The sequence below is a fragment of the Thunnus thynnus genome, chromosome 4, assembly GCF_963924715.1.
Source record: "Thunnus thynnus chromosome 4, fThuThy2.1, whole genome shotgun sequence".
NCBI lineage: Eukaryota > Metazoa > Chordata > Actinopteri > Scombriformes > Scombridae > Thunnus > Thunnus thynnus.
In genome coordinates, this window is record NC_089520.1 from 11,868,452 (window position 1) to 11,891,473 (window position 23,022).

At 37.4% G+C, this 23,022-nt stretch overlaps 2 protein-coding genes across 5 annotated transcripts; both read right to left on the bottom strand.

Moving 5' to 3' along the window:
• Positions 1-262: 262 nt before the first annotated feature.
• sycp1 (synaptonemal complex protein 1) lies at positions 263-10,304 on the bottom strand. Of its 4 annotated transcripts, none has more exons than XM_067586725.1 (35): positions 10,109-10,304; positions 9,705-9,768; positions 9,303-9,387; positions 9,143-9,186; positions 8,866-9,030; positions 8,635-8,702; positions 8,446-8,519; positions 8,277-8,335; positions 8,111-8,177; positions 7,858-7,931; positions 7,653-7,761; positions 7,041-7,135; positions 6,765-6,949; positions 6,612-6,679; positions 6,469-6,530; positions 6,237-6,353; positions 6,037-6,141; positions 5,777-5,880; positions 5,557-5,674; positions 5,349-5,419; positions 5,185-5,266; positions 5,011-5,073; positions 4,872-4,934; positions 4,706-4,768; positions 4,489-4,605; positions 4,297-4,407; positions 4,088-4,180; positions 3,915-3,989; positions 3,715-3,801; positions 3,469-3,615; positions 1,085-1,138; positions 900-971; positions 707-814; positions 530-595; positions 263-397 (listed from the first exon to the last, which is right to left on the bottom strand). In XM_067586725.1, exons 2-35 carry the CDS (start codon positions 9,765-9,767, stop codon positions 263-265), a joined length of 3,069 nt encoding a protein of 1,022 aa, XP_067442826.1. In that variant the 5' UTR covers position 9,768; positions 10,109-10,304. The 4 variants fall into 4 exon arrangements, with proteins under 4 accessions (XP_067442826.1, XP_067442824.1, XP_067442827.1 ...); XM_067586723.1 differs by having other exon boundaries at positions 9,639-9,768; XM_067586726.1 differs by having other exon boundaries at positions 10,072-10,304.
• Positions 10,305-11,919: 1,615 nt separating this feature from the next.
• Positions 11,920-22,040, bottom strand: slc16a1a (solute carrier family 16 member 1a). The gene is made up of 5 exons (XM_067586730.1): positions 21,709-22,040; positions 16,626-16,892; positions 14,083-14,226; positions 13,117-13,890; positions 11,920-12,993 (listed from the first exon to the last, which is right to left on the bottom strand). The coding sequence occupies exons 2-5, from the start codon at positions 16,840-16,842 to the stop codon at positions 12,770-12,772; spliced, it is 1,359 nt and encodes a 452-aa protein (XP_067442831.1). The 5' UTR covers positions 16,843-16,892; positions 21,709-22,040; the 3' UTR covers positions 11,920-12,769.
• Between the last annotated feature and the right edge of the window lie 982 nt (positions 22,041-23,022).

Here is a 23,022-nt window from a genome sequence, read left to right on the forward strand (position 1 = left end):
ACAAACCAAACAAACTAGCTAAATTTGAAACACCCACATTTGATTGTTCTTAACAATACTGCTGATCTGATCCATAACAATACTTTCTATGCATGTTAAGAAAATTTGCCTGTTATTATTATTATTATTATTATTATTATTATTACCATCAATCTGATTTGGATAGACAGTGCTATATATGCATGTTAAAGTTAGAATATGAACATCTAAAGCTGTCTAATAGGGTTATAATCACTGGTTATCTGACCTGTCACAGTGCTATTTATGCAAAGATTTTCTCATTAGTCTTCTTCTTTTTTTTGTCACAGCCAGTAACAGCAGTCCAACCAGCATCCCTCATTCTTTTCATTGCAGCTAGCTTCAAGGAGTTCCCTGGTGACTTATGACTGACAGGGCTCTGGATATGAAAAAATGTTGATCAAGTTTTTAAAGTGAAAAAAAATTGATATCACAACTATTGTCTTTTGTTCATTAATAAAATGCATTAACATTATTTTCAGTTAGCATTACACCACTATGATCATATTACCTTTTTGAACATGTTGCGTTTGGAATGTGGAGCAGAAAAACTGGGTGCAGGTGCATCTGCAAAGGTCTGTCAAATAGAGAAGCAAATGGTCAAATATATTATTCTGGCAATCTTGCACTAATGGTTAAATTAAATTCAAAAAACCAAATTAATCATCAATGTAAAAATGCTACTCACCAAAAGATCATTTTGATCAGAGCTGTCAGACTTGGGGTCAAGCTGAATGGCGCTCTTCCCCCAGCATGCTGCCTTTTCAGCAAAAGGGGGTGTCCTTATTCTGTAGGACTGCAAGAGAATTCAAAGAGTAAATGTCAGCAAAAGTCCCTAATTTCACTCACTTTGGAGATGTCTGAATGATACTCTATATTACTTTGATCTTTGATGTTCCGCCAACCCTGTTTGTAATACTTTTCGGGGTTTTCAGGTCTTCATTGAGAATTTCCTGAGAAGCAAAGTTAATGTTAGTCAGAGTTAATGAATGCTAAAATATAAGACAGACTCATATAGAATAAATTCTTTGTTATAGTGGTATCTATCTTCATGGCTGTTGTCTACCTTGGTCTTTGGTGTTGTTCCACATGATGTTCTGATGGATTCAGTGCCAGATTCCTTAACCACAGAAGACATAAAATGTTACAGAACAGTTTAGACTGATATTATTCAGTAGTAGCATATAGCAGAGGTTTTCAAAATCTGACACTGTGAGTTCCTCTCAGACAAAGGTGAGATGGCTTCCCCACATGAAAAAGTTAATATTATGGATTTTGTCTATTATTATTCATTGTTCCTTGTCTTGCTTCAATTTTGGGGATAATCATGCTATCAGAACTGCATTTCCCATAATGCTTTGGAGGATGTAAACAGTAAATATAATGTAATGTTACCATAACTTCAGCGAGTTAGCTGTGGGCTACAACTTAAGCCCCATATTTTTAGCCTATATTTGTTTACATTATGGCAAACTGCCACTACTAAAAGTCAAAGCCGGATTAGCTGTTATCAGTTCCTGCTTGCAATGTACCCATGAATGTACAGACAACTATCACTGGATTTCTTTGATACTAACGAAAATTTAAAAAACATGATGATTCTCAGGCACATTATAGGGCGTGTCCTTTTTTTATGATTTCTGAGCAGATTTATGGATGTTTATTCGTCATGCACGTCACAGATGATATCCTCAAGAAGTGTACGTCACACTGGGCCTCATGCAAGAACATTTTCACATTTTTATCCTAAAACTGTCTTACTTTTTTCTGTGAGGTTTGCTAATATGAATGTTCCAAGTCAGATTCAACAAACTGTCTTAACCGCCTGAATTTGTTGTAAATTGCCTGTTTCCGCCTGATGAATGTCATCTGTTCATGAGTAGGTGCGTGAGATGTGATCATTAGTATAATCAACGCCCCTAAAATTGCCATATACAGTAAGGCTCCATGTTCTGCCCCGTTTGTGGGCGAGTTTCATTCACAAAAAAGTTCCTAGAGTCAAAACACTGCTTCAAGTCCTGCTATCAGAAATCAGAAGACAAAAACATAAAAAATGTATGAGTGTTAGTAGTAGAGGACCCAAAACAATTAGAAAATATGAGTCGAGCTGCTAATGACGTGTCATCAGATCACTGTACTGTGACAGAAATAAAGAGGCAATGCTTTGACATGAAGTAAGATGCTAAAAAACGTCTTTCTAAAGCAAAGCACACCATCAGTAATGTGAAAGGAGGTCATGTGACAGTCACAGACATATTAGACAAGAGAATATTATAGTCTAAAGGTGATGCTACACTGTCAGCTGCAACACAAGATGATATTGGACAGAGACCTGCAGAGAGACAACGAGACAGCTGTCAGAGTGAGAGATGTTTCCTAGCAACTACTGAAATGTAGTTGCTAGGAAAAGTTGCTGCGCAAAAATATGTCAACAGAAATTATAAAATCTAAAAAACCTTTCAGTAAATTGGCAGCTATGATGATGATAATATAGTAAACAGAATATTAATTTTGCATCAAGTCTGTTTTAGTTATATATTTATTTTTTGTTAATTTCAGAATCATATTTAAAGTTCATATTAATTCAGATTAAGGAATTATAATTGTATGTCAAACAGGTGTTTTGCCCTGTGAAGAAAGACAGAGATGATCTATTCATGACACGTATGACAGGTCTGTATTTGTAAATTTCATTCGTATCTAAGAGAAAATTCTAAGTTAGAGAAAATAAATGAATGCCACAAATGTTCTTAAATCACTTCTACGTGCATCTTAAGAACAAATCTGTTTGTACGAGTGGTTCTTGCATGAAGCCCACTAAATCAACAAATATGTGTACGTATCATGTCTTTGTGTTCATGTTTGGCAGAGTTATGACTCAAAGATAGAGTATGAGTTTTGACACAATTGTGGCTCAAGTCTGAAGTCCCTCCCTCTGCATCCACCTTAAACTCCCTTCTGCACCCCTGAGGAGACGCCTCACAGTTTGAAAACCTCTGGCCTTTAATGACATGTTCACATCAAGTTCATGAAGTATTTGCGACACCCTTAACATACAGTGCATACACAGCCTTTGCATGCGCACACATTAATGCTTTCCAAATCCACTTCTTTTTTTTTTTTTACCACATACTGTTTGGGTGAAAGGTGGACAGTATGTTTAAATCCAAAAGTTAAAGATTGTTAAAAGGTTAAAAGTTGGCATCCATGATAGAATAATGGTCTAAAAAGGTGAGGGAGTACAGGATGTCTATAGTATTTTACTTACCCCCCTCCTGAACATAAAAATGCTAATTAAAATCCCAGTAATATCGCATAATAATACAAAACAGACTATTACTTGATAAACTTCATAATTCAATTTTAACACACCTCAACAATTAAAACAGTGCCTGATATGACACACTTTGCTTTAAGCTATCAAAAAGCTTTTTGGTAGAACAAACTTACAGCCTTTTTCATAACTGCAGTACTTCCAGTATCTTTGTGGTAGGAGGGCGTTTTCATGGTCTCAGAGAAGTCAAACATGTGTTTCTTTGAAGAGTTTTCTTTGGGAGTCTCTGAACATCTTCCTTGCTTATGGCTGAAGGCAGGTGACTAGAATTTTAAAGAATAATTATCGATTAAGTACAAGTTTATCTCACAATTCACCATTTCATCAGTGGTCCTCTATTTGCTGATGTAAAAATCTTGTACCTGCTTGTTACTTGCTTCTGACAGCTGAATGATTTTCACTGATGAAATCTCTTTCCTCAAATCAGTTAGCTCCTTCTGTAGATTTTCCTAACATCAAAGAAAAGTGCTTCTCAAAGACTGAACTGTCTCTCAAAATGTAAAGTACGACCTGTTTCAGCAAAAAGCCAAAAATAAACTATAATTGATTCCAACGAGCATACCTTCTCTGTCTTTTCTGTCATCAGCTGTTTCTTCAGCTGATCATTTTCTGTCTTATGGTTCAAGACGTCCACCTCCTGATTTCAATTTTGTTTTGTTAATGTTAGAATATAATTGATTCATTTTAATTGTTATTAAAAGGTAGTGAATGTTAATTCTGAATTTTCTATCATACCAGTGATTTCTTATGAGCAACTGCCTTCATCTCTTTCTTCTTGTTCTCATCAAGCTCCGCATCCTTCTCTTCAACCATCCGGTCATAGTGGCTCTGGTAATGACAAAGTCAGGTTATTATAGCATTCAACGTTCAATATAGCATGTTTGGATTCACAGTTGTTCTGTCTATCACCACTTCTGAACAGCAAAACATATACTTGACCTTACCTTGTGTTTTTCCATCAGTGCGACCATATCTGCTATCTTGTGCTGACACTTGAGTTCTGCATCTTCCTTGTTCTTGATGGCCTCTGCTGCTGTTAATCTGAGCTTTTGTACCTTTAAGACAAGGTGTATTCATTAATGCTTTATTCTGAGGACCTAAAAATGAGGCAGATAACATCACATTACATAAGGAACCTCATTCTCAAGCTCTAATGCAAAGGTTGATTTGGACTCAAGATCCTTAAGCAATTTTTGATGTTCTTCCTCGTTCAGTCTTTTAAGGTTCTGGGACTCCTCGTGAAGACCGCTGATCTAAAGACAAAAACAGGTATGTGCATTACACAGGTTTATACTTAACAGTTTCAATGTTTAATACCAATATTAAGAACTACAGAGAAAAACATCACAGTACCACATTTTCAAGTTGACTGGATTTCACAATCTCCTTTGCTATTTGTTTCTTAAGCATTTTGTTCTGAAAATATACAAGTGAATCGTTAAACTGCGTTGAAAAAATAACAGTGTGATTCAATGTATTCCATGTATTGTATATCTATAATTTCAGAGTCATCACAAACCTCTTTCTGGTATTCCTCCTGGGCTTTAAGTTTAGTTTCAAATTTTCTCCTGAGATTGCACAGCTAAAAAAAAACAAACAAACAATTTCTCATCAGTTCCAGAAAACAACAAAAACTAATAATAGCACCTTTCAATCACCTTTGCCTCCACAGCTTTGATCGTTTTTTCTTTTTCTGTAATTTCCTCCTGGAAATGCTCACACTATACATAAGAAACAAAGAAATCATCATTTAACATTTAATAGAACAGTATACATTTATGGACTCTTTGTGTTTCCAATAATTGCAACTGAGGTTTAGTTGGCATGCTTACATTTTCTTCAATTTTCTTCTGCAAAGTCTCAGTCTCTTGATATCTCCCCTGGATGTTGGTTTTAATTGAGTTCACTTCCTCTCTATTTAATAAAAATATGCACATTTAAATCTCAAAAACTACACAATGTTAAAAATCTTTAGGTCTCTAAAATGCAAACTGACCGTAAACATTTGTTTTCCTCTTCCAGTCTTTGAATTTCTCTTGTGAGCTTGTGAGCCTTCTCCTCACTCACCTAATCAGCCAAAACAGTTTTCAGAGCTCATCATTCATATGATACAACAAGTAAAAAACATAAAAATCTGACAACTAATGCGAACAACCACTGTATACATGAAAACTGTCTATCACACTGGATTGAATAGCTCAGACCTTCATGTTTGCTTCAATAGCTTTCACATTAGAGGATCCACTCTCAAATAGCTGTTCGATGGCCTTCTTCTCAGACTGCAGCTCATTAAAGTTGGCTAATAGCTCCTCGTACTTTACTCTTAAAAACGACATACATTAAACCTTAGACATTCAGAATATGTGTTTGATATAATACTCCATACGCTAGTATTATTGAATGGCTGGCTATTTAAAAACTCACTCGTGCTGTGAGAGGTCTTTCCTCAGTCGCTCCATCTGAAAAGTGTATTCTTCATTTTTCTTCATTTCACTGGACAAGTGTCCCTCCAGCTCCTGCACTTTGATCTGAGGGTATTATAAAAACACATAATGCAGTGAACCTAAGTACTGTACCTCAGTATCGTCAGTTATTTTTCATTACAAAAACTATTTCTCAGGAACAATTTCCAGATTTAATAAAATGTGATGAGTGTAGCAATAAAATGAAAATCATGTAAAAACCTCAGTTGTATTGAACTCCTCCTTTAAATCCTCATGTGCCGTTTCAGCAGTTTCACAAGCTTTCTTAAGTTGCTCATTTTCAGCAAAGGCAATCTCTGCTTCACTCTGTATCGATTAAAAAAAAGAAGTTACTGTTCAGGTATTAGTGTTAGACTATTAAATACATCCCTTCCCCTCCTGAGATTATCTATTTGTATCACCTTAATTAGCTGGGCTTCTTCGGTTTTTCTTGAAAGCTCAGCTTTGAGTTCCTCCACTCTGACCTCAAGGACATCCATCTTGTCCTTCAGGGCCTCCATGGATTTTGATGCTTTGTCCTAAGAACAACAATAACATACTGTGAGTGTCTTCAAGTCATCTGCTGTAGTGTATGGACAACAATGAATGCTAAAAAAAGCAAAGACTACAATAAATAATTAAAAAATACTTCACCAGTTCATTTTCAAGGATTTTGATCTGCCCATTCTTTTTTGCACTTTGCTCTGTGGCCTCTCCTGTTGAGTAAACATTTTCTTTCCGCTTAGAAGAGCATCAAATTCAAAATCTAAAAACCTGTTTCACCCAGTGAGACTTACCTAAAAGTATGTTTTTCCTTTCAAGTTCCTCGTTGTTTGCCATGAATTTATCCTCACATTCCTTAACCCTTAAAATGAGTCGTAAGAGAGATACAATGACTTGAGATAAAAATGATATTTGGTCTGGAAAATGCATCGAAATTTGAGGAGTACCTCTGTATTTCTAAGGCCAGTGAATTCTGTAGCTCCTGAATGGTTGTCTGAATCTCCTCCAGCTTCTTTGCTTGTTGATCTTTAACTCTGCTGAGCTCCTGCAAGCTTAAATCTTTGCTTTGGATGATCTGTGCATGTTCTTCTTTACTCTGTTTCAGCATTGCAGCAATGGCTTCCTGACTTGTCTTTGAGGGAAAGATAACATTTCAGTCAAATCAGACATTGCACAACAGAGCCCTGTTTAGGTGAAAATAACAAGAATCTCAACACGCTCACCTCAGTTTCTGTACAGCGCTGCTCTGCAGTGTGCAGTTTTTGAAGGAGGGATTCCTGTTCAGCTTTTGAGCTTTTGAGAAGTTCATGTTGTTGATCTGGAAAAGTATTAAATATTTGATATGCCTTTGGTATCCTCCTAATTAACACTACTCACTGAACTTATGTACAATATATTCGAGAAAAAATGAAACATTACAATTACATTTTATAATTTCATGGTAAGGTCTATTTATGTTATCTTCATAAACAGTTATCCCAGAATACTGAGGCATTGTACACATAAAACATAAGAAATGTTATAACATGGATAGATTGGGTATTTAATTCTGAGTTCAGGTATTTAATTGCGTGCCAATGTTTCAGTCAAGGTTGTTGTAAAATATAAAATAAAGGCAAGCCTGAGAAACTAGTTTAAGGCTCCAAATGTTAACTTAATTAAACTAAACTGCTTACCAGATAAGTATTAGATAATCATTGTCACTTTGTAAACCTAACTGGTCATAGAACATTTGCATTATTTTTGTTACAATGGCTTGTTGCTTCTCTCTCCCTCTCTTTTAAAGGGAATGTTTACCAAAACATTGTTGATACTGAGTGTAATCGTGATCTTACCTGTTTCCTTTTGGAGTTGTCTGCATTGGTCTTGAGTCTCATGGAGGTCACGCAGGATTTTTTGTAGTTCATTGACATTATCCTTCAGTTTTGTTTGAAGCATCACAACCTGTGGGATCAGTGTCAATCATTAGGCTGTTTGTTTCAAAAATGGTGGTTACATTAAGTTCCCAGATAAATTTATTGGAAGATTTTTTTTACTAACCTCTTCCTGTTTTATGCTGTATTCTTGATGATATTTATCTTTTAGATCTTCCAATTGCTGCAAGTCCCCTTTGACTGGGAAAATAAAACCGTTAATTTTCTTCCTGGTGGACATGTTCTCTTGCTTGTCAATCTATCAATAATTCACCCAATGTCATTTAGGGAAGATTTTATATATTATAAATTAACTGATTTCTGATTATTTTTTTCCCCAGAATTGGTGAAAAGTTAGTCATTATCTAAAGAAAATATACCTTTCAGCATCTCTTGTTGATCAACTTCTGCTTGAACACGAAGGCTTTCGAATGCTGCAATCAGTTTCTACAGAAAAAAAAAGTTGTAAATCAACCATCAAAATTTATGTCCTACTGTTTTACTAATCCTGGGCATATTTATGATGTATATGTAGAGATGTTTTACCTGAATACTCTCACTATTTTCCATTAGGAGGTGATGTGTTTCCTCTCTTTCAGATTCAACTGCAAAATGTAAAACATGCAGTTATGTATTATTGTTTTTGGCACCTGAATAATGAGCTTGGTTGAGACACTGTATATGGGTAGAAAGATTTAACACATTTTTTACTTACATAAATGCATTTTCTCAGCTGACCGCTGAAAGGTATCTTTGAGTATATTACACAAATTCCGTGTTGCATTGTTTCTGTATTTAAAATTGGAATTTTGAAAGCAAGAGATTTACATTTAAATCTTATTACCTTATTTATCTTATTGTGTCCATTATCTGACTTTTAACATATTCTAAACAAAACCCATACCTGTTCTTCAAATCCTCATTTTCACTTATCTGTTCCTCTAGCTTTATACTGAGACTTTCATTTCCAAACTGAAAAGAAGGAACACACACAATACAGTATATATAGCAACATACAGTAGATGCCAAGGGATGTTAGATTATTTCTTACTCTCTATCATCAGTAATCCTTTCATAAAAATACTGTAAATAGAGAGAGAGACAAAGACAGAAAACCTGACACTGAGGAACACACCTGCAGTTCTTGAATGGCTTTGCGCTGAGTTTCAATTGTTCTTTTGTTTTCTTGGAGTTTCCTTTCCCTTTGCACTGTGTCAGAGTCAGCTTTGACTTTCCAACACTTGATTTTATCAACTTCATCAAACAGCTTAGAATAAAGCTGTCCTGGATTGCAATTATTCTGGATAATATTCACAATGATAGGAAGTAAACTGACATACCTCAGAATAAACATGTTGCAAAGGCCAAGTCTTTTCATTCATGCCTCACATCTTATACAACAGAAATATTACCTCCTCTTTTTCCATTGGTGGCACCACCTTCATCTGGGGAAAATCTTTAAGAGGAGAGACAATAATATATATAATAATAATTCATTTATAATAACATTCATGATACTTGCCAACTTCTTGTGTTGAAATTATGTAGCCAGTGTTTCTTGATATAAAGTACCTTGTCTGGTTGGTTTAGTTGGTGCAACCATACTTGTATTGGGGAAAGGCATGTTTTGCTCTTTGTCAAAACATTTACTGTAACCCTAAGGGAAAACAGCAATTAGGCTTGAGTCAACACATGTTTTAATGCTTATTGTCTCTTTGGCCACAACTGCCTCTGAAAACAATGTCCCGAGTATACATGCACATGTTTAAGAGTTTTATTGCTGGTTAAAAAAAAAAAAAGTTAGCAAATTATTGTCCTGGGGGACTTTTTCAGTGATACATGGTTAGCTTTAGCATCACAGTTCTTTTCCCATAACTTTTACGTATTGGCTCATTTACAGTAACTTACTTGCTGTAACGTATTCATGAATTCACCACAGTTCTCAACAATTTCCTGAGGTCTAACAGCAGATACCTGACCGTTATTCACCCTGGGAGGCACCAACAGTTTGAAGTTAAAACCCCGGTCTCTCTCCATCCTGAAATGGCAGCAAAGATACAGCTCCTGTGGTCAAAAACTGTTGACTAAACTGTCATGCTTTGACAGTGTAAAAGGCATTTTAGCTTAAGAAAACCTTTACATCATTTCCGTTAACACTAGTAGCCGTTGGTTAAGATTAAGACAGGGAGGTTAACTGATTATTTTGCTGAAATTAGCTAATTTAGCAAATTAACTGGTGCCAGTTGACGTTATCTAATTTATACAAAAAGTTAGCTACCTGGCAAAAACATAACGTTGTTAAACCGTTATTTTGGCGAACAATAGCCGAATTGTTACCTACCTTTAATGTTAATGTTAAATATTAATGTTAACGTTACCTTAATATGACCCAAACTAAGAATTCACTTAAAGCTGGTTAAAACGTTAGCGTCAACTGTTGACGATTTTAAACCAACGACCGTTTGCGTGCGCGAGCAAGAATTCCTAACTAACGGTTTATTTAAAATTTAACTGGTGTTAAATGGCATCAGTTATCATCCATCATCAGACAACTAATAGCTTAACTCTATCATCGGACACACAGTGGATGCTAATTCCTGCTTTCCGTGGAAAATGAACACGTATAATATATCCGCTTATGTTAAATTCATATGTAACATTAAATTAATTCGTAAAAAAAAAAAAAAACTGTGGAAATTAATCAGTGTATTTAGGCTACATATTTGCCCATCAGATTAATGCGTAAATGTGCTACCAATTGCAGCTACTTCTATAACACTAGTATGTTAATATTTGTTAGATGGTCATTTTTTATACAGATTGCTGCTCTTTGTCCGATAATGGACCTACGGGTTGACGAAGCTGCCCACTTTGATATCTGTGGGCTTGTTACCAGTTTCAAATGTGTTCACAAGTCATCATTGAGTGAAATAAATATGCTGCAGACTATGTGATAGAAGGTTCAGACAGACCATGGAGCCAAAAAAAAAAAAAAAAAAAAAATCCATATAATCTTAAATAAATTATGAAAACACATGAACAAGTACCAGAGTCATGAGATGGTCTCATTAAACTCACACTGAGCCTCCTTCTACCTCCTTTTTGGTTGGGTTCATATGAACAGGGTATGCATTATGCATGCCAAAATGAAATGAAAACATGTGCAATCCTCTGTGTCCCTGCATCTCTGTACAGATCTAATTTCTGAAAATTCTCAGATGAAAAAGGCACAAGGAGCCTAAACAAGCTGTTCTATACAGAGCATTGCTTCAGATTTTTTTTTTTTTTTTTTGGTGGGCGGTCTGCAGGTTTGTTACATTGATACAGAGGAGGAGGTTGGATGTGGATGATGCATACAGTTTATAATCCCATAAGAACTTTAGTCTTGCCTTGATAATACCAATGTCATTATTTTTATTAGCTGCATTGCCATCCACATTACAGCATCAGGATCACACAGCATCTCAGACTAAGACTAGTGTGCATGTCAAAAGAGTGTCAAATGAGTCAAAAACACTCACCAATTACTGACTGATCCAGGCTATCTCAAAAAAGGTGTTACTCCCCACCTTTGTTTTCTGAATAGCTTTCTACAAATTTGTTGTTATTATTATCATGGTAAGAGATACACCCATAAGACTATTCTTCTGCACTTTGATTTATTTATATGGCAAAAGAAACAGTCTCTTGATTAGTGCTGAAATGCTGCTTTCTAAATTATGAGCAGGCCTACAGCACCAAGAGAAGTGCTGGCTCTGCTTGCTGAATGGCATTCTGTTTAATGAGAACTGCAGTCATTCACTTATCTGTATCTCTGAAACCATCAGAAACACATTATCAGTGTCGCACATATTAAGAATACAATGTTCAGCTAGTGAAAAATAATATCAGAGATTAATATTGTTCAGACATTATGCAATAAAGACTGTATTGTATGATGAGGCCTATTATTTATTCATTTTTATTTGACTGTTATTACATTGACAAGTGCATAATTGACTTCTATAATATACCAAATGGCACAAATGAGATCTAATAAAGAACTTCCTCCTGCTTAATAAAGGGTAAATGACATGATTGTAGTTTGGTGTAATTTCTGAGAAATAATAGTGTCAGGGCATCTCTAAAGAATTACATTTTTTTCTGATTTCAGATTTATGAGGAACACAGAATACAACAAACTTTCATATTCTTTTCAAATGACAGTTTATTTGACTTTCTGAAGTAACTTGCAGTCAGTGGCACATTTTCCTATCATGTGAATACACAAAATAATACAGCAAGGTTTTAATGCCCCATTACATCTACAATTCCCATCATCAACCATCAAAAATGGACCAGCAAAACATGTTTAAAAGAAAAATTAAGAATTAGTATGAATATATTTGTGGAATAAACAAAGTAATAGTGGCACCAAAGATGTTTTCAAACCCTCATTAACAGTACAATGCTTTCAGGACCTTGTAAACAGGAAAAGGTCTTTACAGTGTTTGAGGGGTGGGATGGCAAACAAAGTGAGGTGAATAATGCAATTATGCTCTTTCACAAAGAATGTTTGCAGTCTCTTTTAATATATAAAGCTCTGCACTGCTCATGTTCCCTCTTGAAAATGAACTTTAATTATCTGATGGTACACGTTAGAAGGTTAGAACACTATAATATGCAGCAGGAAAGTTAGAGAAGTTATAATGATACCATCTGAAATTAAAAATATCATAACATGCTATTAATATGAGTGACATTAAAGGCCATTGCAAACTTGAATAGTTTACCAAACACATATACCAGTCCCTGTAAGAACATTAGAGGTATTTTATGTGGCTTGTTCATAAGAGTACAAATATCTCCCATTGAAGTGCATGTGAGGTTAGAAGTGATTTTTCTTGTGGTCTTGAAAACAGTACATTATAAAACAGAAGAAGAATCAGAAGTTGTAAATGAGTCTGTTCTGTTTCACTCAAGCATCTATTTTTCAAGAATAAACATCTCACAGGAAACATTAAATTGAACAGAAATGCAATTTCACAGAGGTCAGGAAATTAGACAGTGTCTTCTGTGTTCTTAGCCTCTGCCACCTCCTTGTCCCAGTGGGGCTTTTCTCTAACTCCCACCCTGGCCTTCCTCTCCTCTTCTTTTTTCTCTTTGTCCAACAGACGATAGTTGATTCCCATTCCTATAAACAGGAAAACACTGGAGACGATGAGGAGGATCCCACAGCTCTGGTATGTGTACTTATAATCATGGTAGATATCTTTGAACTTCCCTGTGAAGACAAAAAGAGTCACTGTCAATCACTGTCAACATTCAGCTGTGGAAAGAGACACAAAAATACGCGAGTAATAGTGTCAGTGAACTTGGAAATTCATATAGTGGGTAAGAGACTTACCAAGCAAAGGGGGCCCCAACAACACAGGACCACACTCCACAATTGTGACCAGCCCGACAGCACTGGAGAAGCGTTGGGTTCCCACCAGGTCCATCAAAGTCTCAAACAGTACTGAGCTCAACCAGCCAAAAGCAAAGCCAAAGAAGATGGCATAAATCACAAAACCTTTATAGTCTACTGATACTGGTGCGAAGATGTGGCACAATCCATTGTACAGTACAGAGGCAGCAAAGAAGTACTGCACTCTGGGTCGGATACATTTGGTGTTGGCCACAGCACCCATTGCAGGCCGGGCAACCATGTCAACAAAAGCTAGCACAGACAGTAAGAAAGCTGCTTTCTCTTTAGGGATATCTTTACTCTTTGCATAATTACTGAGGAACACCAGCGGTGTAAAAAGGCCGAAAAACATGATAATATTGCCACAAATATAGAGCAAAAAGCCACGGTGTTTGAACAAAGAGAGGTCAATGAAGCTGTTAATGATCTGCGATGCGGTCCTCCTCTCTGTAGACCTTTCCACGGGTTTGGGTTTTGGTCCTATAGGCCGCATGAGGGAACCAGCAACACAGCAATTGAAGAGCAGGCCACCCAGGATCAGGAAACTTCCTCTCCAGCCAAACTTTTCAAAGAGCCAGGTGTTTATAGGAGCCAGGGTGGAGAGAAAGACAGGACTTCCAGCCATAGCAATCCCATTAGCAATAGGCCGTTTCTTGTAGAAATACTTTCCAATCATAGTGAGGGCAGGGTTAAGGTTGAAGGCCAATCCTAAACCTAAAAGAATCAATTGAAATAGTGTAAGTGTATCTGATTCTATGAAGATATGAGTTGAAAAAGAAAGATCTGAGCATAAAAACAGTGCTTGGAGAATCAAAGTGTTTTTATTTTTTAAGAACACTAGATGGCAACATTGTGCAGTGAAAAATAGGTGAGTCATGACCAAAACTTAAAAATATAGAAAGTTACCTCCAACCACACCAATACAAAAGTACAGTGCTTGAACTGTATGGCAGAAAGAGGCAGCAATAAGACCAAATCCAGACAGGCATCCTCCCGCCATCATAACAGGACGACTCCCGTATTTATTAACCAGGATACTGCTGATTGGACCTGAGGAGCAAAGAACAATGCACAGACAGACACACATACATATTATAATTATTAACAGACAGGCATTTGGATCCAGTCATCAAGGCACAGTTCTATATTTGGCCACCAGAGGGCTCCAGTGGCACAGCTGTGGCACAGCAAGTTCAAACAACTTCTGCAATCATTTTTGTCAGTGCTGCACTGCAGTAGATGTGTTCTCATGCCATTAATAATGCGATCTGTCAGAAAAACCATGAAAGCTGTAATGAAATAATCATTTATTTGGTTCAGAGATTCATAAAAATTGACAGAGGAATAATTTGTTTGTGGATTCTTCTTAAATGGACTCTAAATGCATTTGAAAGATTATTGGAAGAACTCAGTTCAGACACGTGGGCGAGTGTATTAGTGTGTGTGTGTGTTTTGGAGGGTTGTACGTGCTGGTGCATGTATGGGGTTAAAATACCAACTTGTATGTCCTTTCCAACATTTTTTTTGCAATTTTGGCACCTGGTGCACAGGCTCCAATGAAGGAGTGATTGAATGAGGTAACAGTAATTCATCTTATTAATATGCATGTATCTTGGATTCAACATCAATTGAAAGAAACCACTATGACATGTAAACAAATGACTAAAATGAAAGGAGGGCTCAGGTCGCAAAACTCCATCTCCATCTACGGCTTATAACAACCGGCTTAAATGAGTATGAGGATCCACACGGAAGACACTTCTGCCTCCCTGCCAATTGCCTGCACTACCCAATGAACCTAAATAGAAACTGACAGTTTTTGTTTAGAGGTTGTCCAGACTCATTTGCCAGCATGGTGCAAGACAAAGGGTTTTTAAATTGTAATGCAGGCAGTCTCCACACTAACAATGAGTTCTTTCCTTCCGCATTGCAGGGAGAGTTGCTTAGGATAAAAAGGTTGGAGACAAACCAATGTAGAATATTATGAATGTAATGAATCAAAAATTGAAGTAGTACAGAGGTACGCAACAGTGGGTTGTTAATGAACTTCTCCTGCTGATGTGCTCAGAATGTTTAACATACAGACGATAACAAACTCTGTCACAGCACTGACAAATATTTCCTCACTTATTTTCAATTACCATGCATAGCTTGCTTTCATCTGTGTGTATATTTACATCTAAACATCTGCATTAATTAACAGCATTATGCAGGAACATGCTTATTGAGTCCACTGTGGCTCTTAGGTTGTTAGATTTCACTTTTATGGCCACGGAAAAAAGGTGTGAGGTAAATCCACAGGCACTTAGATCCATTGTGTGCCACTACTGATGTGTCTTAAAAACATCCTCTTAGTGTAACCTAGTGGCCTTTAAAAGATGCTTGTACATTGCATGCCATTTTGAAGCTACTTGTTAAGGGAATGTGTTGCTGAACAATAAGCAGCATTGATTGCTTGATGGGAAACACGGTACAGTAATGAGGGCTTAAGTTGGACGTGAACTTTTGCTCGCCTTTGACATGTAATACTGTTGAAGTAAACAGCAGACATCTGGTAACTTGCTTTTACAGAATGTATGTAGCAAAAATATAATATAAAGGTAAGTTTAGATGCAATATATGCAATCCTAGCCTAGCAAAACAAAAAACAACAACAAAAAAACACCTTCAGTTTATAGTTAGCAGATCGTGCAAATCTGGTATAAAGTAGTTTCATATGGTGTAGTATTTCCACTCTACATCAGTTTGGTACACTAAACACTACACTATACGTCCCACAAACTTCACTGAGATTATAAAAAGTTGCCTGTGTCATCATTTTACCAGTTTATCACACATTAGAGTAAAGAGAACTGCAGTGTTTTGATTTCAGAGACAGACATTCTTGAGGGACGAGTGGAGCTCCTTTGAACTCTGCTCTCCCCGTGTCGAATATCACACACATGAACAAAGGCTTATCATCACCTGCCTGGCCAGACCTGTATGACATCACCCAGCGTCTCATTCATCTCATCAGTGCAGGAACACAACCAAACCTCTGGTGGCCTTCCACTCACAAAGCACAAGGGAAAACAATCAACGGGTATACAAGTCTAAAGCCCATTCATGTGCTCTGGAGATAGATAATGTTGCACTTTTACAAACAACACCTCAATAGAGGAGTAACAGTATTATTTTATCCCAGTATGAAATGTTTGATTCAAGGTGCACTATAATACTGAGAGTCTTTGGCCTCTTTGTGGACAAATCAAGGTTGCAGAGCTACATTGTAAGTATGCATTTGAGCAAAAAGCAATGGATTGGCTTTTAACTGAACACTGCAGGAATAAATCTTTTACAGTTGTGCTGAAAGCCAGAAATTGATTCAATTTATAAATCTTCTTGATGTGTTATATGTGAAGCGTTAACAAACCCATGCTTGGCAGGTTGTATTTTCGGTCGTAGCTCACCTCCGCCGTACATGACTGCTAACATGATGGAAGAGATCCAGGACACCTGGCTGCTGGTCACGTTGAAGATCACCTCAATCTCTTTGAAGAAGACAGTGATGGACTTGGGGAATGCATAGGAAAAGCCAATGGAGATGAAGGCCCCAATCACCACCATCCATCCCCAGCCACCCTCAGGTGGAGTGTAGCCTTGAGGACCACCGACAGCAGGCGCCATTTTCGCTCACAAAACTCTTCAATTTCAACACGTTATACAAATATGAGGACCTGTTCAGGAGAGAACACAACAGCATACAGCTTATTTCATTATTTGTTAGTATTTCTTGAAAGAATTTTTTCAGCGTTGCTCTTCATGTGCCAGAGTAACCTGGTTGGACATGTTTTTGTTTTAAAACTCTTCACTTATTGATTGGTCATAAAATAGCAAGGTTGTCAGAAAGCTAACTGCAATGTTTGGTTCACTTTGATGGCTCTTTTCACTTGAACTTGTTTTATCTTCAGCTTTGAAACATTTGTCAACAGTTCTGAACAGTTTGGTATCAAATGAAAAACATCAGCAACAGTTTAATGTAGTATTAACAGTCATCTTCCCACATACAGCCTTGTAAGTAGCCTTGCAAATTGTCATACAGTACAGCATTTTACCAACTGAATTGGACACTAAAAGGAGGGATTACAAAATGACTTAATACCTTTAAATGTAGAAAGTAAAAGCAAGTAAAAGTGTGACCTTTCTTACTGGTTGGGTAAAAACCTGGGGCTTTTCTGTGGCACCCGCATGCCTACATGCTCACCCTTGAACTTTCCATGATGGCAAAAAAGTGATCTGTGCTTTAACTGTGATTCATTTTCAAACATCAATGTCCATTTTCAAATTAATTCACTTATCTAATTCCTCTATTTATTTAGGTATTGATTCATTTTAACGTGTTACATTTCCATTCTTAATGAATTGCTTAATAACTCATTAGGTCCTCCAAGTACAAGAATATATCAGAATATATGGTATACTTCATATTGACCATTGACAATGACCATTAATGTGGGAAGATAAGTTAGGAAGGTTTCTCATGTACAAGTTTGATACAAAGCTGTTCAGAGAGCTGCTGATGTCAAATGTTTCAGAGCCGAGGACAAAACATTCAAGAGTACAACAAATAACAAAATCTGCAGTGCGTAACGATGTAAGTGTAACCCTTTTACCCTTTAATTCTACAATTGAAACCATATCTTTATCTTTCTAAATTCCAGCAAGTACTTGTCACATCTTTTGAACTTTTTTTTTATTTTGCCCCTATGAAGAAGATATCCATGTTAAACACCATCTGACAGGATTGATTTTCATCTTTTTCCATCTGTCTTGTGCCCTTTGACCTCTGTTTTCATGAGTCTCATCTTCAGGTCTAACTGACCAAACTGGCCTTTGCACTCTCTGTTAGCAGTAGGCCTCTTGCTTGTCTTACTATAAATTCACCATCAGAATACAGTACATGCTTTGACGTACCCAAATGCCTCTGAGTACCTCTGGTTTGCAGATACCTCATGTGTGTTTTGAAAGAAAACAGATTTGTCAAAAAATATTTCCCAAACTAGGTAACAGCGTTTAAGATTAAAGATGCTATTTCTGGAGTGTCTTTGCTTTGAATTGCACTCTGCATGTTTTCACTGAGCTCCCACCCGCTGGTCTCACACAGTCTCACTTTACAAGTGATGAATAAGAGTCCATCTGCAGAGTCAAACAACTTACTGTATTGTTTACACAGGGGAGACTATTCAGAGAGAACATCGATCAGACCATGAACACATTGAATTCACACTGCTCAATAGCTCCGAGCTATGCTCAAGACAAGAGTGGGTGATGATATAGTGTTTTTCAGCCAAGCAGGACTTGATTTGGTTGATGAATTGGTTTAGTGCTCTGAAAACTTATTGGATAAGCCAGTTGTGTGCAGCAGGTAGTGAATATTTAATGTGTTAAAGAACTTTTGTTATTGAGCTGGGATTTTAGCTGCTGCTATGCAGCTGTAAATGTGCCTCCTTCCTTATTATACTAATGCAATAGGTAATGGAAGAGAAATCAGAAGTCATGTCTCTTATTTATTCATACAAACTTAAGGGTCACTTGGAATAATTAAACAGTGACCAGTTGGGTGTAACAAATTAAATTTGCATATAGATAACACGTTCATGTTTCACATTGGATGATCAAGGATTTGTCAGTGTGTCTGCTGAGAGTACATTAACTCCAGACAATGAGGCATGTTTGCTGTGTCAAACTTTTACTTTTACTTAAACACCATCATCGGGAGGAGGCAGTGATGTTAACAGGTGTACCTGCTCATTGTTTAGTAATTTAATAGTGTCACAGGCCTACACATTGGTGATTTGTGAGATGGACCAACACATATCAACACTTAACAACTTACATTGTTCAGAAAAAGGTTTATGTCTACTGATGACAAAGACTATGTTAGGGAAATAGTTTGGAAAATGTGTTTATCTGCTTTCTTTCCAAAAGTGAGTAAAGAAGCTCAATATCAATCTGTGCATCATATATGGAACAGCTGTGGTTAGCCTAGCTTCGCATAAAGACTGGAGGTAGAGGTAAACTGCTAGTCCAGCTTTGTCTGAAGTCCAGAAATATGAGATGCAATCTTCTCACCTCACCCTTGGAAATAAAATAACTGAGCTTATTTCCTACTATGTTGAACTATTCCCGGTAATTGGTTTGCTCGTAAATGATCCTTGTTTTTTATACTTTATTTGATTTTATATGTATTTAACATTATTAGGTTCATTAGAATTGTCACTTTCTTGAAGTTAAGCAGCATTTTGTTTTGCCAATGTAAATATCATTGAAGTCCACGTATACTTACAGATCACCAGTACTGGTGACACCATGATGTTATTTAGCAATCAGCTGGTACACCTGTGAGCTGATGTTGATTTTAAAGTACAATTGACAGCATGTAACAGCAAACATTCCTCTGCCACTGTTTGGAGTAACTTTACTTGTATGGGCCTTGAATATCAATCGAAGTATTTGTTTTTTTAATGCCAATTTTACTTCAGTCAGCCAACTCATGTGGAGTAGATTATGTACAGCTTTAGTGTTTGGCGTCTAAGCTCTGACCTCGTCACTCCCCACAAGGAAACATTGATCTTGCACAGCAGGGAGTGGGGAGCAACAATACTAACTTACTTACTTTGATGATATAAAAAGGGGGTGTGACGTCATGATTGACAGCTGTGACAGCCGCTCTCAAACCTCTGTCAGGTGGTGGGGCAGCTGAGGGGGCATGTCATCCCGCTGCCCGACTCTACTGCGCAGACTCCAAATGACGTCACACAAGCAAGATGGCAGCGCCCAGAAAGAAGATAATTTGGCTTCGCTTTTGCATAGCGGTAGGACGTTGAGACTCGTCGTCCATATTTATATACAGTCAATACTCAGAGCCTACAGGTGGATGCTGATGTGAAGGTGGGGCTTTTGAAATGCTATATGAACAGCAGCGGCGACAGCGCCATAGCGGCAAGCACGCATTTGAGCAGTGTGGTAGTAGGTACATAGCAAAGTGTGAGAAGAGCACTGATGGCTTAAATGCGCCACCATGATTGTAAGGGTTGGATATATGTTACAATTGGGGGCAGTATAGTGTGTGAGTGGGATGGCAGCTCGAGTTGGGCTGCCTGAACTAGCTTGCAGGCGTCGCTTCATTTGTTATGAGTGTTGTTTAATGTATAAAAGTATAAATGTGATTTTTGTCACAGTTATGAAATTATAGTCATGTTTCATAAATAGTAGAGGCCAATGTTTTGGATTTCCCTTTATACCTGTCACCTTTCCCTCTTTGAAAACTTGGGGTCTACACAATCACAAGAAAGGTTGCTTGAAGGATATTCACTGTCTGAAAATAACCACTACACATCGACCAGGCAGCCTCTCAAATACAACAGTATGCTGGGGAAATGTGTGCTGGTGTTGGGCTGGAAGAGACAGGGTTGTATTTTTAAGGAATGAAAAAATTCAGTGGTTGACATTAGATGAGGAATGGGGGAACGAGTAAAGGTAGACAGGGCTCCAGATAAAATGGCAAAAACTGCAGAAATAATGAATAAAACTTATCATTTCATACTAATGATTGATCGCTTGGCTCGAAAATGGAGAGAAAAGTATCAAACAATTCAGTGAAAACTGCAGAGTTGATTCACTTAAGCCAGGTAAGAAAATAAAATAAGTAGACAAACTGGCAGAGGCATCAACGCTAAGCCCCTCATGCTGGAAAGGTCTAAATAAAGCAGTCAAAGTGGGCGGCCTGAAAGTGCCACTTGACAACACACACATACCAGCACAAAGCAGGGTGGGCTCTGCAGAGGACATCAGGACAGACACAACAGGATTTGGTATCGCTGCAGGAAGAGTACAAGGCTGAATCTTCTTTGGAATTAATTTGCATAGCATGGGTGAGTTAGTCAGAGCACCGGGAAGACCCTGAGTTTGGTATGTAAAGTAATAACACCCTGTTATTGGACTGAACCAGAGTTAGCAGAAGGGCAACTGAGACAAAGCACTTGTCCTTATAGGCTGGAAATATCATCCATGTGCTGCATTCAGGGCCCTGCTTCTATAGATGCTCTCTAAGGCCAATATTCCTTCTCATAAGTGTGTTGAATTCAGATTTATTGTTTGTGTGATAGTAAAAATGGATGGTGAAGTTGGTAAGAATCGCAACAAAAGTAGCTGGAATAATGTTGAATGAACATGAGGTTTTACATCTTTAACTAAATTCATGTGCTTCAAGCAATAGAGTATTCATTCATTCTCCCTGCAGCCACGCTTTGGGCCTCTTATGACCCCAGGTTTCTAATACCACTTACTAGATCTGGTGATTTTGTCTTATTAAATATAGATGAGAATCACATATTAAATATTTGCTGAGGGAAATTGCACATAATAGGTATTGTTGTAAAACTGACAAAGCAATAAATTTTTCATGAAAATCTAGCTGAAAATAGACTACTAATGCAAGTAATTATTTTTAAAGTGATGTCTGGCAAATGTTAAATGTTCATAGCGTCTTACCTTGGCAGGAGCTCTCCAACGGGGCCAGATGAGCTCTGCAGATAAACAGAAGTCTCGGAGGCACGTTAACACAGTGCACACATCATTGAGTAGGACTGAGGGTCTTGGAATATATATGAAATATAAAAAAAAAAATTACTGCATATGTTTCACAGATACTCTAGAAGTGATCTGTGGGTCTATATCCAGTGTGACAGTCCAAAACTTGCCAGTGGCACCTCGGTCTCAGACTTCATCTATTTCCACTGACTGAAAGCGAAGTTGAAAAGTTGACTTCATTCAGTGCCCAGATCAAACAGCTGGATGATCTGGACACTATGGTGCTAAATGGTGAGGTCAGTCAAGTTCTTATTGGCTGTGGGAGGTTTAGTGCCGTGCCCCTACAATGCTTTCTCCACCCCTCTGTCATGTGCTCCACTCACACACATGGTTAGAGTAATTCACTACCCAGCCTTATAGTATGTGTGACCCAAGAGGATATCGAATAATGTCTGCACACTAAGAGATAAGATGCTTTCTGAGATGCTGGTTTCCTGCATTAGCTGATTTATCAGTGCTATTCAATTGAATATTGGAAGTTGTGAGTATAGGAAATCCGGTTTACTTAAACAACAGACATTGTTTACCTCAACCACCTGAAAGAATCATTTTTTAACACTTGAAAGGTCAGATCAGGTTGAGCCTTTCTCCTTAACTCCCTGAGGAGCGATTAATGGGTCTGTAATCAGTGCTTGGGAAAGGAAAAGGCAGGGTTAAGCTACAGGTTATTCAAACAACATGTACTTGCAAACTGCCGTCAAACTTTTGACACCCTTGAAACATTATTTCTCTTGGTTTTGTCGTTTTATGTTGTTCCCCTCATTTTTTCCCCGCTCCAATAAGAACTTTTATCGCTTTTCAAACAGAGGATGCAATTGAGCACCACCTACAATTAAATGTTTTCTCCTGGATTGACATTTATTATAAAGTACACAGTGCAAAGAATGGAAATGGATTAGAGACAAAGGCATTCCTATATGCACGCATGCACGCACGCATACGCATGTAAGCATGTGCGGTATGCATGAAATCTACAGTTTCCCCACAAACGTTGCCTACATGCTTAAAAATTCTAAACACAGGTAGTTTTTGTGAAAGCTCTTACTGCATTTTTTTTCTGCATGCACAGTCACTGTTAGCTGCCATTTCTGCTTTCAATCTGAAAAGGACTCCACTGCTTCTGTCAGATTAAACTATATCACCACAGCATGCCTCTCTCTTGTTTCTCTGATTGTATCTTTTGTGTGAACTGTGAGGGTCTGTACAATCTGAGCC

Bases quoted from the DNA above. Each gene is read 5' to 3' on its own strand.
- sycp1 (XM_067586723.1), bottom strand. From the start codon at position 9,767: ATGGAGAGAGACCGGGGTTTTAACTTCAAACTGTTGGTGCCTCCCAGG. The intron at 3,616-3,714 runs GTACAAGATTTT...TTAAAATTCTAG, and splicing joins CAGAAGCAAGTAACAAGCAG to TCACCTGCCTTCAGCCATAA. The intron at 596-706 runs GTGAGTAGCATT...TCTATTTGACAG, and splicing joins CTGATCAAAATGATCTTTTG to ACCTTTGCAGATGCACCTGC.
- slc16a1a (XM_067586730.1), bottom strand. From the start codon at position 16,842: ATGGCGCCTGCTGTCGGTGGTCCTCAAGGCTACACTCCACCTGAGGGT. The intron at 13,891-14,082 runs GTAACTTTCTAT...TGATTCTTTTAG, and splicing joins TTGTATTGGTGTGGTTGGAG to GTTTAGGATTGGCCTTCAAC. The intron at 12,994-13,116 runs GTAAGTCTCTTA...TTGTCTTCACAG, and splicing joins GTTGGGGCCCCCTTTGCTTG to GGAAGTTCAAAGATATCTAC.